This window comes from Chenopodium quinoa, unplaced genomic scaffold (assembly GCF_001683475.1).
Source record: "Chenopodium quinoa cultivar QQ74 unplaced genomic scaffold, ASM168347v1, whole genome shotgun sequence".
Lineage (NCBI taxonomy): Eukaryota > Viridiplantae > Streptophyta > Magnoliopsida > Caryophyllales > Amaranthaceae > Chenopodium > Chenopodium quinoa.
The window spans coordinates 3,497,132-3,517,348 of NW_018742974.1; the positions used below are offsets into that span (position 1 = coordinate 3,497,132).

The window sequence follows — 20,217 nt, forward strand, 5'->3', positions numbered from 1 at the left end:
AAATGGGGGCCTCCGATTCGGAAGAGGCTTGCTCCGGGGAGGGATAAACCGGCTGGCGTTCCCTCACCGTAATCCGGCCTCCTCCCTTCTTAGCCTTCTTGGAACTCTTTCCACTCTTAGTCATGGCGACTGCCGGAGTGTTTGATGACTGACGCGAAATTTAGTAGCGTTCCCCACAGACGGCGCCAAATTGTTTCGGATCAAAACAATCGAATCTCGGAAGATCCTTTTATCTTGAGGGAACTTGGTCTCGGTCCGAACGACGCAGGAGCCGAGGGTTTCCTGCACAACAAATACACGTAAACTAGCCTCGGGGGGGACGCCGAGGAAGGCCCCTCCGATGCTTAAGTCAGTATATTAGAGAGAGAAAGCTGTGCAAGAGTTTAGTTGCTTGAGGCTTTATTGTCTTACCAAGGATTGACCAAATTGTTGGCTTTTATACCTTGGCTAATGAAGGAGGCGGATTGGGCCCGGAAGTCAGTTGGGCTGGGCCAAGCTGATTGGGCCGTTGACTGACCTTGACATGGCTTTGAGGATGTTGATTTTTGACTTTAGCATATTTGGAGAGTTGAACCTTAACCTTGGGCTTTTAATTGGATCATTCAGTGACCAGGCCCAATTGGACTAAATTGGACCCAAACATTTAGAATTCTGAAATTGTTTCTGAATTTATTTGTTGGCAATTGAATTATGTTATTAACCGGAAAAGATCAGTAAGTTTGCTCGAATAAGAAAAAAAACCATTAATCTAGCAACACCAGAACAAAATACAGTAGGTGATTACATTTGTAATAAGATTGTTACAGCATCTTTCGTCGGCGTTGTCGTATTTTGCTTTGTATTCATGGCTTATGCAGACGATGATAAGATACCGGATATCCTATAACAAATAGGCACTAGACAAGCAAGTATTGCATAAGACTAGTATTCTTTTGTGTTCAATTTGTGTACATAGTCTTAGAAAAACTTGTGAGTATATAGGCGACGTTAAACAAGATACCACATATCCTTAAACAAACAGGCACTAGACAAGCAAGTATTTCTTTGTGTTCAAATTGTGTACGTACTTAGTCTTAGAAAAACTTGTGAAGTTGTGAGTATATAGGCAACGTTAAAGAAGATAGCACATATCTTGTAACAAACAGGCACTAGACAAGCAAGTATTTCTTTGTGTTCAAATTGCATACGTATGTAGTCTTAGAGAAACACGTATGCCTATGTTATATGGACTCAAGTAACTATGTTCGACACGGGAATGTGTCCAAGCGTCCGACTAGGCTATTTTGTGAAAAAAAATCCATGGTTTTGAACCAAAAGTGAAGTTTCCAACGACATAACGACATGGGTACTTGAGGTGAAATGAAGAATTCATATAACATAAACGTATGCACTAGCATAAAGCTTATCAATTGGAGAGTTATTTTTATCAAATATACTAGCTAGTCACTAGCCACCTGCAACATAGAACTGCTGCTTTATGTTCATCGAAGGATTGCATCATGGCCGTCTTAGAAGGATTAATTGAATCTGAACACAAGAAGAGCCTATAGTAGGTTTATAAACTGAAGATAAATTATATAATCAATATATAAAGTTAAACTTTTAGCCAGGTCACGAGACATTACAACTTTTCCAAGTGTCATGCCACGTAAGCGATAGTTAATTAATAATATACACATAAGATTTATTTGAATGTTTTATTTTTTAGAATAGGGAAAAGCAGAATAGATTCGATAAGATAAAAATGTTATTTTAGAGTTTTATTTTCAATAAAATTTGGATAAATTAGTAGGATAAAAAGGTTATTTTAGAGTTTTGTTTTCAATAAAACTTTTGTTTAGAATTTTTTTTTAATAAAATACTAATATTTCTATACAAATGAAGGATCCAGAGAGGTACAAAAGGAAAAAATTAAAAAAATCAAAGAGACGTGTTATTATATATAGTCGTTCTCTTAAGCCTTAACATGCAACCAACATTTCCCTAGATGTTTAGAGATCACATCTTTAGAAAACTATTCTTTTTGGTTGTACATTATTAGTTCTTATTATTTTAGATTGTCAAGTGATTTTTTCATAAAATACTCATAAACAAACAATCATTGTCAAGTAATTATTAATCTTCAAATTACATAGATATTTTAGATGAAAATTTTTATTTTAAAATTGAATAAATAACCCGGACATCGCACGTGGCATAAAACTAGTATTTAATTAAAGCGAAGCATAGGAATTGAAATGCTTATACACTCTAGGACGTTTGATTTGGAAATGGAAACGGAGTGTAAAGGAAACAAATAAGGGGGAAGTGAATCATTTAGATATTACCTTTTCATTTGTTTGGTTTAACCATGGTAAGGATATTTGTTACCCCAATTTTTTTTGAGAGGTAACTAATGAGGGGTAACCATGCTATCAAATCAAACACACTATAACGATATTGGTTTAATCTAATCTGTTTCCAATCTAAAAAATACACTAACTAAACACCCCCTTTATGTGTCTCACTAATACATTTGCACTGTGATGGTTCTTCGCTTTGCTTTAAATCAAACCACACGCTCCACTAATTGTATGACCTCTGTCAATTACCGTGAGTTATTGCAGAATTTACTTTTGTTGTTGAGAACTTCCCTAGGATTTTTCAATTTTCTTTCTGAGACGTTGGCTCGTTTTGGTTGTAAATAAATGGAAATAATACTTTTTGCTCCGTTTGGTAACCGTGTATAAACAATGATAATGGGAATGGATTTACATGTAATTTTTGAAATAAATTCCAGGGTCAAACCCATAATCTCTCAACATAACCCCTAATTTGTCTATATTCCTTTATAATTTTCATTCCTATCTAATATCACCTGTCAAGAGTTAATGGAAAAGCATGAAGAGAACACATGCTTGTGGGATGAGGTTGTGTTTCCATAGATATTATATGTTGTTTCCATAGTAAATTACACTTAAAGTTCATTCCCATTATTACAATTTAGGCTTTCCCAAACTGTTTTAATGCGTATTGGCTCGCTTGTAATTCTGGTTTTTTTTATTCTCTTTCTGAGGAGACATTGTCCTTTTGTGCACTATGAGGAGTGTTAATGCATATTTTTCTTTTTGAATAAAATTGGATGATCCGAAAATGTCATATGTTTAGCTTTCAATTTCTCACAACTAAGATGAAAATTGGTATCAGGGTTCTCACTTGTATTAACCAAACATCTTTGCATGAAGTTTATACCCAAAGCAAAGAACAACAAAGACATAGGAATACAGGATTAACTTGTCAGGTTTGGTAGGATATCCCTTAACTCCTTAAGGAAACCTTATTCATACAAAACAGACTTTAGAAAGCGTCACTCAATTGAATCACAGGCTTTCTCATCATGTCTACCTTAATCATACTTATAAGGGATGTTGTAGACACCCATTTGTGTCTCCCCAAAACCAAACCCGGTGATGAGTACTGTAGGGAATAATTTCAAGCCTTTAAAATCCCACTAGCTCGAACCCCATTGTGATCATACACTAAAGTACGGTGGCGTCCAAAAGGGAAGAAGATAGAGCAAAAGAGTCGCCAACAAGTTTTTTAGGAACTTGTAAACCGTTCACAGGGTGAAGGTTACACCCTTAACGATCCTAGAGATCGTCAATTCCATAAGGTCTAGAACCAAATAAGGGTTCGGGGATAAAGGTACAAATCCAACCTAAAAGAGATTGAACCTGCCCTAATAATAGGCCTCTACTTTATTCTGATCGTATTCATGTGCGCTTTTTAATTAACATGCAATCAATAGGATTACCCCTAAACCTATTTATCTATGTTGGTTGAATTTAATGCACAAATAAATCTATTATCGGCGATCACTTGAATTATAATCACAATTAACCCTAACAAGATTATTAAATATCTTATTTAGCGTGATTACAAGTATAGATTCCCTTTAACATGCATAAAAGTTATAATCAAGCAATAACAATAAATAATAACGCAACATAATAAATAATATCATGAAAAAAAATTATAATAATCATAATAATAATAATCATAAATAAATAATCATCAAATAATAATAATAATATTCATGATCTTGTTCATGTTAATATTAATGCATAATAATAGCAAGATCCTAGGCATGATACTAACAAAATTAATAACAAACCCTAGCATGTCACTAAGCAATAAAGATCAAATCTTTAACCCTAACATGATACTAACAATCATAAATATTAGGAAGAACATAGGAAGCATCACAACAATCATATTTAATATTAAAATTACCCTAGACATGATACTAGGAATATCATAATAACAATATAAACATGATTTCTGCATCATAATATCAATTAAAACCATTAAAGCACTTACTTTGATGCCTCGTACCTCTTTCTAATAACAAAATACACACGTTAGTAACTTCAATGAAAATAATAATCAAACAATTAAATTAAATAATTGAAAGAGAGATTTCGGACCAAACCCTTAGAAATTAAACCTTTCACGTCTAGAGCGAAGGCCACTTCAAATATGGCTAGGCGTATCTAAGTCTTGTGAATGCGGAATTTTGTATGTAAAAACAAAGGTTTAGAAAGAAAGAATGTTGAAGAGAGATGAATGATTTAGAGAATGCTAAAGAATTAATGATTGTTGATGAATGATGGACGTAAATGATAATAATTGATGAATGAAAACGGAGTTTTTAATACGATATTTATAGAGAAAATCAGCCAAAAAAGATAAATTAACAAAACAGAGTCTGACGCTCAGAAAACAGGGCTGGCGCCAACCCTGGCTAGCTGGCGCCAGGCAGCACCACTAGCGCCAGACGCCAATGGCTAGCGCCAGGTGCCAGGCCTGGTTCCAGGCGCCAAGGCCTGGGGTTAGGCGCCAAGCCTGATTCCAACGCGTTTTCGAAAATCCGATAAGTTTACCGTACTGGAGGATAAAATAATATAATTTCCTCAAAAATGTTATTTGATTTTGATTAAAACTCTGAAAAGTGAACAAAAGTCAATTTATCAATGCTAATTGAATTAGGAATGAAAAGAACCTTCTAGAAGAATCCAGAAGACTAAAACCATTCCTAATTGCATTAGGAATGATAAAACATATTAGGCCCTCCCCTAGATCATTGGGCCGTACATAAAGCTTAAACCGGGCCCAGTTTGGTAAATTGGCCATAACTTCCTCAATATTCATCGGAATTGGGCTTATAATATATCGTTGGAAAGGTATTGTTAAGCTCCATCCAACTACACTACTATTTGACCCATATCATGGACCAATCAAATTGGATTGGCTGTTTTCTTAAAACAAGTTTTCAAAAACAGAGAGAAGAGAAAAGAAATAAAAACTTTCTACAACACTAGACTTTCCACACTTTCGTTTCATTCGATTATGATTTGACGTGAAAGGTACTCAATTTTGGGTTTGGTTTTGGGGAGACAAATTTGGGTGTCTACAGAAGCCCCCACTTTGACTGAGTTTGGAGAAACACAAGTTTCGAAAACAAAAGTCAAAGTATCGATAGGGACGGAGAATGATTCAGAACGTTCTGCGATCCAGAATCACTCTTGCAACGCCGATACCTGCAAAACTAGCATTAGTTAAACAGATAAAAGAGTTAAGAAACGCGTATCTTGCACCGTCGAGCACACGTCTCTGAAAGTAACCGATTATTGCTGCATCCTTGTTGTTTTGATGACCTCCTACAAGTTAGAGAATGCCATCCCGCTTGAAAACTGCTACACCTGTAACTGATTCCAAATTTGGAAGATTGCTTCGCCTGAAACGATCCTCATCCGCTTTGATAATATTCCACATCCAAGGGAATACCATCGAAGATTGCTTCTCTTGAAGCAATCCTCATCCGCATTGATAATATTCCACATCCTAGGGAATACTATCGAAGACAACTTCTCCCGAAATTACATCCAGTTGTTTGTGACAACTTTCCGCAAGCTAGGGAATGCCACCTTGTTACTTTGACGTTCTGAACAAAGAGCTTCTTTTTCCCGCTGCGATAGTCTTCGAAAAGATCACTGTTTTTTAATATTTGCTACGCCAGTACGTCGGCGCTTTGCTGCTTGTGAACCAGTATGTCGGTGCTTTTGCTGTGATGACAATCCTCTTTTCTTTGGGAATAGTTGCCAACACAACTCTTGTATGATGTATGACAATCCGATTTAGGGAAAGTTGTCAATGCTTCGTAACAATCCATCCTTGGAAATGTTGCCACGATGAAGCGACAATCCGTATCTCGGAAAATTTGCCAAAATCCAATCTTTGGGAAATGTTGCCAATGCTTCATAACAATCTTTCATAAGAACTTTGCTATGATCGACAATCCACATCTTGGAATATAACTCTTGAAAGCAATCCATCTTGGAAATTTGCCAACGCTATGTGACAATCCTTTTGCCACTATTGACAATCCGCGTCTTGGAACATTTGCAAAAAAGAGTCGACCAACAATCCTCTTCGGGAAAATTTGCCACTTGCTGAAGACAATCCACGTTGAGGAACTTTGCCGAAATTTATGATGAATAGGGACCTACAACAATCCTTTGGGAAATTTTGCTATAGGGAACTGGGTGTATGACAATCCGATCTCGGAAAACTTGCCAACGAGCCGATGAATGTATGACAATCCGAACTTGGAAAAACTTGCCAATAAAAAAGGAGCACGACAATCCACGCTTGGAAACTTTGCCAGAGATGACAATCCAATCTTGGAAAAATTGTCGTTGCATGACAATCCATTTTTGGAAATATTGTCAGTTAGGGATGACAATCCAATTTTTGGAAAACTTTGTCGTTTAATAAGAATGCGCGACAATCCATATTTGGAAATATTGTCGTTTAAGTGCTTGCTTTTGAACCGATGCTTTGGTGCTTGTAATGAGCCAATACTTATGCGCTAAAGCTAAGTGAGACGATCTTTCGTCAAGTCGATCACTTATTACGATTGTAATCAAACTGACTACTTAATCATGTCAAATTGCTTATAGGGGCTAACTGGCGTACCAAGGAACCCGAAATTGCTGTATGAAGTCGAAATCACCTTTCTGAGAGGCTTCGAGCTCTGTCGTTGCTGAGATATCTCTGGCGCCAAGAATTGGAGTAGGGTCTTCCCTATTCTGCTGAACCTGTATTTATTTTTGACTATAGAACTTTGCCAAATTCTTTAATCATCTTAGGGTTGACTTAAGGCTTAACATTGCTTGACTCATCAACTTGACACGACTCAAGGTATAAACTTGATTCGATGTGATCGACTGACTCGAGGTTGACTCGACTCGAAGTGAAATGACACGTGTGACTCATGACCCGTGTGTGCATAGTAATGTGATCGTGCGACTCGAAAATGCAAAGAAGCAAAAATTTTCCGTCATTTTTTTTGTTGTGGAGGGTACCGACTTTCTCCCGAAAAAGAAAGACGCGAAAAAGAATCAAAGGTATTGGAGGTGCATGTTAAATGTTGTTTGATACTATCTCTCAAAGATTAACCTATCCTAGGCTATCTCAATGGTTGACTCCATGATGAAAGTATTTAGGTAACTTAGGCACGGAGGCTAAGCACTTCATACTTTGTGATGCAATGACAATTATGATTGATGAGTGATGTTGATATGACGAGGCATGATTCAGCGTTTAAGATTCCATGACAAAGGATTCCTAAGGGAAGTATTTGGTCATGTATCTGTGATTTGTGTGATAGTGACACTAAAGTTACGCCGCAAGAGCTAAGTGTGGAAAGATGTTATTTTTAGAAGAATTAAAATATGGTGACTCTTAGGCTAAGGTAATGTAATAATGTAGGGATCAAGCCCCCAAGTTTAGCTCTAAGTAAATATGTATGAGCATAGGAGATCCCTTGATATGATCATGGTGTAAGTGTGTGAATGTGAATATGAATGCATTTTTATTACGGCCGCACCTCGATGTGAGGTTACCTACGTATCCGTTAGGAATCAGGCCGAACGTAGCTCTAGCCGAACCTCGCACAAGTGTGTATACCTCAAAAAGGTCTTTTTAAGGGTTGTAACGTGGTTATGCTAAAGGTTATAGAAGAAGGAGATAAAGGCTCAAGACCCTAGATAAGCCCCCCAAAGTGTGCAACCTCGCTTTTGAATCTTTGAGTTTCTACTCTTTTTTAGCTCTCTTTTATCTTTTTCTTTAGCATCTATTTTATTTCCATAAGTGTGGGCAATCTTGATCATGCGGTCTATCACTCACTTGGCATTCATGTTTCTCAGGCACGGTACCGAGCACTCGATAAGAGACGCAATATGAGACGTGTTCTTATCGAAGATACTTTCATATCAAATACATTGGAACACTTACCCTTTTGTACACTTGTTTTCGTTTTTTTATTATTGCTTATTTTTTGCTATTGCTTTCTTTTGAATTTGCTCAAGATTTCTTTAGAATTGCATAAGTTGCACACCATCCCATCCCAAGGTTAGGTAGATGTAGGTTGAAAAAAGAAGGGTCTATCGTTAGACGAGGCTCAAAGTGGTTTATGAAGAAAGGATTGTAAATTTGAAAGGTGAAAGGAGATATGATGTGGCTACAAGGGTGCCTCAAATCATTGGTATACCTTGTGCTTTGTTCGACATGGATTTTTTTTTTTTGTTTTTTTTTTGTAATATAATGAAATGATCATATATAAGGAAATAAATGCTCATTTTTATTAAAAAAAAGGGAAAAGAAAGAATCTACAAAATTAATCTAAGGGAAAAGAAGGGTGCCTATGCTAGACTTATTGGGGAAAGGAAAAAAAAAAGAAAAAGAAATAGAAAAAAGAGGCCATGAAATCTTGTCGTTGCAGCTCGCCTCTTGTCTTGTGTTGTTCGCTTCATCATCACCCAGTCTTCTCGCTAGCTAGAGGCAATGGGATCTTATTTGCCTCTATGAGATCTTGAATGAGGTTTTGAAACATGTAGCATTCATCGGTAGTATGACCGCGCCCTCGATGGTACTTGCAATAGGAGTTTGGATTCCATTTCAAAGATCGATTTTCTGGTGTTGGATCCTCGGTAGGGCCAATAGGTTTGATTAATCCTCGATCGTAGAGACGATCAAAAGCAGCATCGTAGGTTATTCCAATGGATGTGAACTCTTGCCTGGGTTCCCTTTTAGATCCTTGATTGTCCATGGCTAAGACATCATTATGGTCAAAGGTACTAACATTATTACTAGAGTGGGCGTTTTCGGAAGAAGAAGGATTGTCGCTCTTCTTTCCTTTCCTTTCCAATTGTTGCTTTGCGAGGTCATCTTCGATTTCAATTCCGATGTCATAAACGGCCTTGAAAGTATTCAAATTATGTTGATATTTTAAATTCTTCGAATACTTCTCTTGAAGATTCTTGACAAACATCCTCACAGACTCCTTTTCGGTGGGGACCTCAATCATCTTAGCGGAAGTTTCCCTCCACTTATTAAAGAAAGAAGTAAAACCTTCATTCTCTTTTTGTCTTAGCATCTCAAGTTGTCTATGGTCGGTTTCAACTTGGATATTACACTTGTACCTATCAACGAAAGCGTTTACTATCGATTCCCACGTAGAGGTTTTCTCCTTGTCAAGGGAGAAGTACCATTGTTGGCAAACGGTTTCAAGAGATAGTGAGAACAGAAAGGGAAAAACCTTCTTATCGATACCCTTAATGTTCATTATAGTTTCGAAAGCTCTTAAATGGAAATAAGGATTATCTGTTGCCTTGAATTTAGGGATGTCAGTGGCGTTGAACTTATGCGGAAGAAGTTCCTTGTCCAGCGAAACCCCTTATGAACTCATGCCCTGAAATTTATAGTCATTAGATAGCTTCCTCAAACTTTCTTTCATGAGGTTCATTTGTTGTTGCTTCACGGGATCATCAACCTTGAGTGCGAGAAGCTTCAGTGTCTCAGTCACGGTAGCCAATTGGTTCATAAGATCATTGACTTCTTCTTGAGTTGCCATTATCTTCTTATCCTTCCTCTTTTGACGAATCGGTTTATCAAAAAGCGAGACTTGAATAAAGAGGTTGTCCTTGATTAATCTCCCTTCTCTCCTTGACCAAGTACTGTGGAAAAGGAATTTCGGGATACTTATTGTTAATTATTTGACTCAAACTTTATTCAACATGCAATGGATGGAGGAAATGAAGAAGGATTGAAATAGAATGTGAAGAAGGTTCAGATGGAGGGATATGAAGAATTAGGAGTAGAATATACCCCCAACTCAAATGACGGAAAGACCGACTCATGCATGAACCTAAGACATGGTCAAGGTGATATATACTCAAAGTGTGTGCTAAGACGAGTGAGTGTAGGTGGTGCGTTAAGACTGTCATGACCATGTGGCTAGACTAGGTGACCAAGACTCGATTAATGACTCGACAAGGTGTTATTGACAGCAAAAATTAACCGAATCAATTAGCAAACTGGTTAATTAGACCCTAAGTGATGACTCGACCAATAATCCGAACTGTCGGCCAAGCGACAGGACTGGCGTCACATTGTGGAGCTTGGCGCCAGACAACCGCTACACTCCATAGCATGGCGCTACAGCTCAGACCTTGGCGCCAATAGTGGAGCTTCGGTCTGGGACTGTTTTCGGTGTTATTAGTCTACTAGGGTATGCCTAAAGTCGTACTAGGTCAATTCCGATTAAAATATTAGACTTTATTGACTCAAATTAATTAATTAATTAATTAATTAATTAATTAATTAGGCAAAGTTCTTTAAGCCATTAATTTATTTAGTCTCAACACAAGTCAACAAATGGTTAAGAGAAACATAGAATATATATGCACAACAAATAATGCACAATTAGTCAAGTAGGCACAACATGATGCAATGAGTTTGCAACCTAACCATGGCTCTAGTTCTCTAAAGTTCGGGATATGGTTTAGTCAATAGAGGGTCCATGGTTAATTGTCCAAATGCACTGCGCGGAAGCCTAACCGTGAAGGGTTGGTGCGAGTGGATGGGACACCGCGAGTTTTAGAAAAAACTCGCTTCCATGGTTTGGTGAATTCAATATCTCGGATGTACCCTTTGTTGCACGGAGCGTTCAATCAGGTAGATGGAGCATGAATTCCCAGAGGGTTATGTCCATATGTAGAACACATATGGGTTTCAGAAAAGTGAGAAAAAATTCAATCAGGAAGTAGGATAGCAGAACAATACGAAAAACCGGTCGAAATTAGAACGCATATTTCTGGCTCGGTATTGGGGAAAATTGGCGCCAGTTTTTAACTGTAGCGCCTGGCGCCAATACTGGCGTCTGGCGCTATGGCTAAAAGTCTGGCGCCAAGCCCTGGCCCCACTCATTCTAAATCATTGCCGAAACAAATTCAGGAATTAAAACAGAAATCCTTCCCAGTGGAGTCGCCAAAAACTGTAGGGAATAATTTCAAGCCTTTAAAATCCCACTAGCTCGAACCCCACTATGATCATACACTAAAGTACGGTGGCGTCCAAAAGGGAAGAAGATAGAGCAAAAGAGTCGCCAACAAGTTTTTTAGAAACTTGTAAACCGTTCACAGGGTGAAGGTTACACCCCTTAACGATCCAAGATATCGTCATTTCCATAAGATCTAGAACCAAATAAGGGTCCGGGGATGAAGGTACAAATCCAACCTAAAAGAGATTGAACCTGCCCTAATAATAGGCCTCTACTTTATTCTGATCGTATTCATGTGCGCTTTTTAATTAACATGCAATCAATAGGATTACCCCTAAACCTGTTTATCTATGTTGGTTGAATTTAATGCACAAATAAATCTATTATCGGCGATCACTTGAATTATAATCACAATTAACCCTAACAAGATTATTAAATATCTTATTTAGCGTGATTACAAGTATAGATTCCCTTTAACATGCATAAAAGTTATAATCAAGCAATAACAATAAATAATAAAGCAACATAATAAATAATATCATGAATAATAATTATAATAATCATAATAATAATAATCATAAATAAAATAATCATCAAATAATAGTAATAATATTCATGATCTTGTTCATGTTAATATTAATGCATAATAATAGCAAGATCCTAGGCATGATACTAACAAAATTAATAACAAACCCTAGCATGTCACTAAGCAATAAAGATCAAATCTTTAACCCTAACATGATACTAACAATCATAAATATTAGGAAGAACATAGGAAGCATCACAACAATCATATTTAATATTAAAATTACCCTAGACATGATACTAGGAATATCATAATAACAATATAAACATGATTTCTGCATCATAATATCAATTAAAACCATTAAAGCACTTACTTTGATGCCTCATACCTCTTTCTAATAACAAAATACACACGTTAGTAACTTCAAGGAAAATAATAATCAAACAATTAAATTAAATAATTGAAAGAGAGATTTGGGACCAAACCCTTAGAAATTAAACCTTTCACGTCTAGAGCGAAGGCAACTTCGAATATGGCTAGGCGTATATAAGTCTTGTGAATGCGGAATTTTGTATGTAAAAGCAAAGGTTTAGAAAGAAAGAATGTTGAAGAGAGATGAATGATTTAGAGAATGCTAAAGAATTAATGATTGTTGATGAATGATGGACGTAGTTGATGATAATTGGTGAATGAAAACGGAGTTTTTAATACGATATTTATAGAGAAAATCAGCAAAAAAAAAAAGATAAATTAACAAAACAGAGTCTGACGCTCAGAAACAGGGCTGACGCCAACCCTGTCTAGCTGGCGCCAGGCACCACCACTAGCGCCAGGTGCTAGGCCTGGTTTCAGGCGCCAAGGCCTGGGGTTAGGCGCCAAGCCTGATTCCAACGCGTTTTCGAAAATCCGATAAGTTTACCGTACTGGAGGATAAAATAATATAATTTCCTCAAAAATGCTATTTGATTTTGATTAAAACTCTGAAAAGTAAACAAAAGTCAATTTATTAATGCTAATTGAATTAGGAATGAAAAGAACCTTCTAGAAGAATCCAGAAGACTAAAACCATTCCTAATTGCATTAGGAATGATAAATCATATTAGGCCCTTCCCTAGATCATTGGGCCGTACATAAAGCTCAAACCAGGCCCTGTTTGGTGGCCATAACTTCCTCAATATTCATCGGAATTGGGCTTATAATATATCGTTGGAAAGGTCTTGTTAAGCTCCATCCAACTACACTACTATTGGACCCATATCATGGACCGACCTAACTGGATTGGCTGTTTTCTTAAAATAAGTTTTCAAAAACAGAGAGAAGAGAAAAGAAATAAAAACTTTCCACAACACTAGAGTTTCCACACTTTCGTTTCATTCGATTATGATTCGACGTGAAAGGTACTCATCACTGGGTTTGGTTTTGGTGAGACACATTTGGGTGTCTACAAGTACCTTTCGCATCGAATCATAATCGAATGAAGCGAAAATGTGGAAAGTCTAGTGTTGCGGATAGTTTTAATATCTTTTCTCTTCTCTCTGTTTTTGAAAACTTATTTTAAGAAAACAACCAATCCAATTTGTTTGGTCCATGATATGGGTCCAATAATGCTGTAGTTGGATGGGGCTTGCAAAGATCTTTCCAACGATATATTATAAACCCAATTCCGATGAATATTGAGGAAGTTATGGCCAATTTACCAAACTGGACCCGGTTTGAGCCTTATATACGGCCCAATGATCTAGGGGAGGGCCTAATATGATTTATCATTCATAATGCAATTAGGAATGGTTTTAGTCTTCTAGATTCTTCTAGAAGGTTATTTTCATTCCTAATTCAATTAGCATTGATAAATTGACTTTTGTTGACTTTTCGGAGTTTAATTAAAATCAAAAAGCATTTTCGAGGAAAAGATCAGATACGATTTTATCCTCCAGTACGGCAAACTTATCTGATTTTCGAAAACGCGTCAAAAACAGGCCTGGCGCCTGACTCCAGGCATTGGCGCCTGGAACCAGGCCTGGCGCCTGACGCCAGCAATTGGCGCCTGGTGCTAGCCATTGGCGCCTGACGCCAATTACCTGGTGCTGGCGCCAGCTCTGTTTTGCGTGCGCCAACCTCGTTTTGCGTGCGCCAAGTGCTCTGTTTTGATATTTTATCTTTTTGGTTGATTTCTCTATAAATAACATATTAAAAACTCCGTTTTCATTCACCAACAACCAATTCTCACGAATATTCACCTACAATCAGTTTTCATTAATTCTCTTAATTCCCTTAATTATTCATCTTTAATTCTTTCTCTTTCTTTCTCAAACCTTGTTTTTCACATACAAAATTCCGCATTCACAAGATCTTGAAACACCTAGCCATATTCGAAGTTGCCTTCACCCTAGACGTGAAAGATTTTAATTTCTGAGGGTTTGGTCCCAAATCTATATTTCAATTATTTAATTTAATTGTTGTTTTGATTATTATTTTCCTTAAAGTTACTAACGTGTGTATTTTGTTATTAGAATGAGGTACGAGGTATCAAAGTAAGTATTTTAATGGTTTTAATTGATATTATGATGTAGAAATCATGTTTATATTGTTATTATGATATTCCTAGTATCATGTCTAGGGTAATTTTAATATCAAATATGCTTAAATATGGTTCCTACGATGCTTTTTATTTTCTTCCTAATATTTATGATTGTTAGTATCATGTTAGGGCTAAAGATTTGATTTTAATTGCTTAGTGACATATTAGGGTTTGTTATTAATCTTGTTAGTATCATGCCTAGGATCTTGCTATTCTTATGCTTTAACATGATTATAATTTTATAATGATGATTATTTTTATAATTGTTATTATTTTTATTATTATTTATTATGATTATTTATTATGTTGCTTGATATTTATTTTTATTGCTTGATCACACCTTTTTTATGCATGTTTAAAGGGAATTTTGATACTTGTAATCACGCTTAATAAGATAATTAATAATCTTATTAGGGTTAATATGATTATAATTCAAGTGATCGCCAATAATAGTTTTGTTTGTGCATTTAAATTCAACCAACATAGATAAACAGGTTTAGGGTTAATCCTATTGATTGCATGTTAGTCAGAAAGCGCACATGAATACGATCAGAATAAAGTAGAGGCCAATTATTAGGGCAGGTTCAATCTCTTTTAGCTTGGATTTGTACCTTCATCCCCAAACCCTTATTTGGTTCTAGACCTTATGGAGTTGACGATCTCTTGGATCGTTAAGGGGTGTAACCTTCACCTCGTGAACGATTTACAAGTTCCTAAAACTTGTTGGCGACTCTTTTGCTCTATCTTCTTCCCTTTTGGACGCCACCGTACTTTAGTGTATGATCACAGTGGGGTTCAAGCTAGGGATTAACGCTTGAAATCTATTCCCTACAGATGTATGTTTTTAGTTAGAGGCAAGCAAGATATTTTCCTTCAAGGAATAAAGCTAGAACATTACACCTCACCTATTACGTACTTTTCGCAATCTAGTAGTTAAGATCTTATGAATCAATAAATCATCTTGTAAGTTAGAGAGCAATAAACAATACAAGTAGTTTCTAATTTAAATTTTAGTGCTAATTGCTAACTGAGTTAAGTATACAAGTACAATGATTTTTAGGTGTGATTAAATGACTGAATTAGGTTTAAAAAATTGATTGGATGCCTTAATTTTGTCACTGATGGATTAGTTGATCACTTTCAAAATAATATTTTGGTCACTTACATGGAGAGAGTGTCTTTAGATTAATGATTACGATATCATGAGCAGTTTGAACAAAAACATGTGAAGAATAGTTTTGATTTATTTACAATTATTTAAGCACTATCATCATGTTTCCTTAGGAGCAAAATAGCAAATTGTTAATTTGTAGTTTATTAATTATTTTTATTTGTAGAAGTTTATTTTAGTACTGCATTTCAAAATTTCTAAATGTGTCTCTGAAGAAAAGTGTACTTTTTGTGGTGATTATTTTTGCAGGAATGAAATAAGTGTAAAAACAGTGATGGGGAGAGAGGGATATGTAGTTCCTGTGGACCCTCAGATGGGTTTAAGTGTGGGTCTAAAGAAGAAACCTGCTGGATCACGTAGTTGGATTTTGCTTGATTCTCCTGGTCAGGCTACCGTTCTTGATCTTGACAAGTATGCTATTATGCACCGTGTTCAAATTCATGCTCGTGATCTTCGTATATTGGATCCTCTTCTCTCTTACCCTTCCACTATTTTAGGTCGAGAGAAAGCTATTGTTTTGAACTTGGAGGTTCTTTTCTTACTTCAAATCTCGACAAATTATTTCAAATTTTCTTTTCTGCTTTTTCTCTTTGTCTCTGTGTGTCTTTTGCTGATTGGTATATTTATTTGGTGTTTTGGATGCTCAGCATATCAAGGCAATAATAACTGCTGATGAGGTATTGCCAATATTTAACATCTCTTTTTATTTTATTTTGGGATATTGCTCTTATCTTTTCTAATGCTGTCCAGATAACTGCTTTACATTTTGTATGTATTAGTTTGTTGGGTGTGTTTATTAATGGAACTGTAATGGGGAGCCAAGTTAAAATTTGGGATTTAACAAATGCACTATTTTGTTGCATTGTGCTCTTATAATGACCAATTACATGTAGTAAATGGCTTCTCTGATGTAGTTTTCATCAAAAAAATATCTGTAAGGTTTGGACTATAATTAATGGGATCCTTAGTGTTGTATTGGATTGGACTCTAATTAGGTTATTTTTGGTGTTTCTCATTTATTCTAATCTGCCTGTTAAAGTCACATTAGATATGTATTCTGTATGGGGTGTTTTGCTGATCCAGGATACTGTAATTGAAATAATTTCAAACAAGTAAAATTGCTAGTTTCAAGTTTATATAGACGAATAACAAATAGTCAAATAGTACTATAGTCCTATTAATGCTCATATATAATTCTGTTAACATTGGTGCCTCAAATTATTTCTCATTTTCTTAATGTTTTAGCTTAAAATCTAGTCTTTGTGAAAGAGTGAGACCTCAAGTACCCAAGGACGTGGTTTGTTACTTTGTTTATATACTTGTAGGTATTGCTTCGAGACTATTGAGGATATATTTTGGGTAGATATATTTGTTTCTATCTTTTATATTGTTTCCTTATTTCTAGTAACCTAATTAAGGTAACACCAGGAATAAGAGTTGTATATATATGTTTTACCCCAATTAATGAAGGTTAAGCCGTAAGTTTATACAATTCTACATGGTATCGGAGCAAGGTTAAATTTTTTTTTCTCTATTTTCCTTTTCGTCAGTTCGACAATGCCAGGAGAAGATGGAACGCCTCCATTGCCTCCAACCAAAATTGAACCTAATTCACCGTTTTACCTTGGACCGCAAGATCGGCCAGGGGATTACATTACCTCACAACGTTTGAAACTTGACAATTTTCATGAGTGGTCTCACGCTGTACGGATTTCTTTGTCCTCTCGGAGGAAGTTCGGTTTTCTTGATGGTACAATCACCTCCTTCTCCCCGCCGTGCACGAAGGATGATTGGATTACAATTCATTGTATGCTCGTTTCTTGGCTCATGAACACCATCGACCCCGAGGTAAAATCAATGCTTTCTCAATATGATAATGCTAAGCAATTGTGGGATGATTTACATGAACGATTTTTCTTAGTTAATGGTCCAAGAATACAACAATTAAAATCGGATATTAATCGTTGTGAGCAAACAAAGAACATGACCGTGGCTGTGTATTATAGCAAATTGGCAGTGTTGTGGGATGAACTTGATAAATTGGAACCTTTAATTGCTTGCACATGTGGAAAGTGCCGCCAGCATGCTGATCGGCGTGATGGAGATCGTCTCCAACAGTTTTTGCTCAGATTATATTCCGAGTACTATGCCCCTATTCGATCCAATTTGCTTTCTCAGGACCCCTTGCCCTCCTTGCTTAGGGCGTTTTAGCAGGTGTCTCAAGAGGAAAAGGTACGGGGCATGTCTCGGCAGAAGGAGGATCCTCCTGCTCTCGGTTTTGCTATGCGAACCGGTGCCGGAAGGGGTCGTGGTGGCGGCTCTAACCATCCACTGATGGTGTGTGAAAAGTGTAAGAAAGTGGGACATAAAACCTCGAGGTGCTGGTCCGATAAAATTTGCAATTTTGTAAAAAACGTGGGCATGAAGAATCTCGTTGCTGTGACAACCATGGGTGGTCGGAAGGGGCTGCTAGTAGCCAGGGGAGGCAGCCTCCTGCTGGCCGTGGTCGCGGAGGCCCGGTGAAGGCCAACGCAGTGGTTGGTGTTGGTTCAAGCTTGGATGACTCGACCACTTTTGCTTCGGGTCGCTTATTCTCAAGTGAACAGTGGAAAGCGATTACGGGATTGATGGGTAATGCAACAATTTCCGATAATCGGTTGAGTGGTAAGTTTGATGATACTTTTTGGATTATTGACACAGGAGCTACTCATCACGTGACCGGAGAAAAACATTGGCTTTTTGATATAAAGAGAAATGTCCGGTTGGATTTCCTAATGGAGAAACGGTGTCGGCATCTCTTATTGGCTCTGTTTGTTTATCGGACAAGATTACTCTCACCGGAGTACTCTATGTTCCTAATTTGAGTTGTAACTTGATTTCTGTTTCGCAACTCAATGATGAACTTAATTGTACTGTCCAATTTAACTCTTATATTTGTGCTATACAGGACCAAACGAAGGAGCTGATTGGAACTGGAACTAAGAGGGACGGATTGTTTTACTTTAGCAAAACGGACTTGGTGCATCATGTGAGCGTTGCAAATTCAGAGTTGGAGTTGTGGCATCGTCGTATGGGTCATCCTTCCGAGAAAGTAGTTAAGTTACTTCCCACAGTTAGTAATAAAGCTTGTTTAGATAAAGGATGTGAAGTATGTATGCGTGCTAAGCATCCTAGAGATAGTTTTTCTTTGAGTGATAATAAAGCATCTAGAATTTTTGAGAAAATTCACTGTGATTTGTGGGGCCCGTATAGACATGTTTCCTCATGCGGAGCTCGTTATTTTTTGACAATAGTTGATGATTATTCTAGAGCCGTTTGGATTTATTTATTGAATGATAAAACAGAGGTTTTCCGTATGTTTTTTATGTTTGTTGCTATGGTGGAAAGACAATTTTCTCAAACCATAAAAATTGTGCAAAGTGATAATGGCACTGAGTTTAATTGTTTGCGTGATTTTTTTGATACTACGGGTAATATCTTCTAAACTTCTTGTGTGGTAACTCTGCAACAAAACGGGAGTGTTGAGAGAAAACATAAGCATATTCTGTCTGTTGGGAGAGCTTTGAGATTTCAAGCCAAATTACCTATTTATTTTTGGGGTGAGTGTGTCCTTGCCGCGGCTCATCTAATTAATCGTACTCCCACCCCCTTGCTACAAAATTAAACCCCATTTGAAATCCTATTTGATAAGCCCCCTATGTTTGATGCCATTCGTACTTTTGGGTGTTTATGTTTTGCACATAATCAGAAAACTAATGGGGATAAGTTTGCAAGTAGAAGTCGAAAGAATTCGAAAGTGTGTTTTTGTGGGCTATCCTTTTGGGAAGAAAGGGTGGCGCTTGTATGATCTTGAATCTATTGTTTTTTTGTGTCTCGGGATGTTAAGTTCATTGAAAATGTATTTCCGTTTGCTACTCCGGACGATGTGAATATAGCGCCTCAAAACTTTGATTCGGGGTGTGAGGTTCATGATGATTTTATTGAGTTTGAGGATTCTAATGATGTTATGGTGGCATATGGGCATAATGGTGAGGTTGACAGAGGCACGGGCTTAGACCCACAGGTGAAACCTGCGGGCGCGGGGTTGCAGGCTGCCCAGCAGCACAAAGTTTCTGCCTCCCCGCAGGAGGAAGCCGCGGGCGCGGGTTTGGATGCCGCGGGCGCGGGGTACACAGATCAGCCCGCGTCTGATTCTGCCTTCCCGCAGGAGGAAGCCGCGGGTGGGGCGCGGGCGCGGGTTAGGATGCCATGGGCGCGGGGTACACAGATCAGCCCCCGTCTGATTCTGTTGCTAGCCTTCGATGCGACAATAACAGTGATGCAGGTGCAGCAGCTCCACAGCCCTTGGGGCGTGGTTATCGAGAAAAAATACCGAATGTCCGACACCGAGATTATGTAACTCACTCCGTGTTTGCTAACAATCCGGCTTCCTCCACTCCGTTCTTCAACACTCCTTCAGGTACTCCTTATCCTCTAGCACATTATATAAATTGTGACAAGTTTTCTGTGAATTATTGTAAGTTTCTGGCAGCTATTGTTGGTGGTCATGATCCGAAATC

At 37.3% G+C, this 20,217-nt stretch overlaps 1 protein-coding gene across 1 annotated transcript in view; it reads left to right on the top strand.

Moving 5' to 3' along the window:
- Positions 1-20,217, top strand: part of LOC110729256 (magnesium transporter MRS2-I-like) — a 48,977-nt gene that overhangs the window by 11,870 nt on the left and 16,890 nt on the right. Inside the window, exons 2-3 of the mRNA XM_021908986.1 lie at positions 15,908-16,187; positions 16,306-16,335. Of these exons, the coding sequence (XP_021764678.1) occupies positions 15,933-16,187; positions 16,306-16,335 (285 nt within the window). The 5' untranslated portion in view covers positions 15,908-15,932. The remainder of the gene's footprint in view (positions 1-15,907; positions 16,188-16,305; positions 16,336-20,217) is intronic.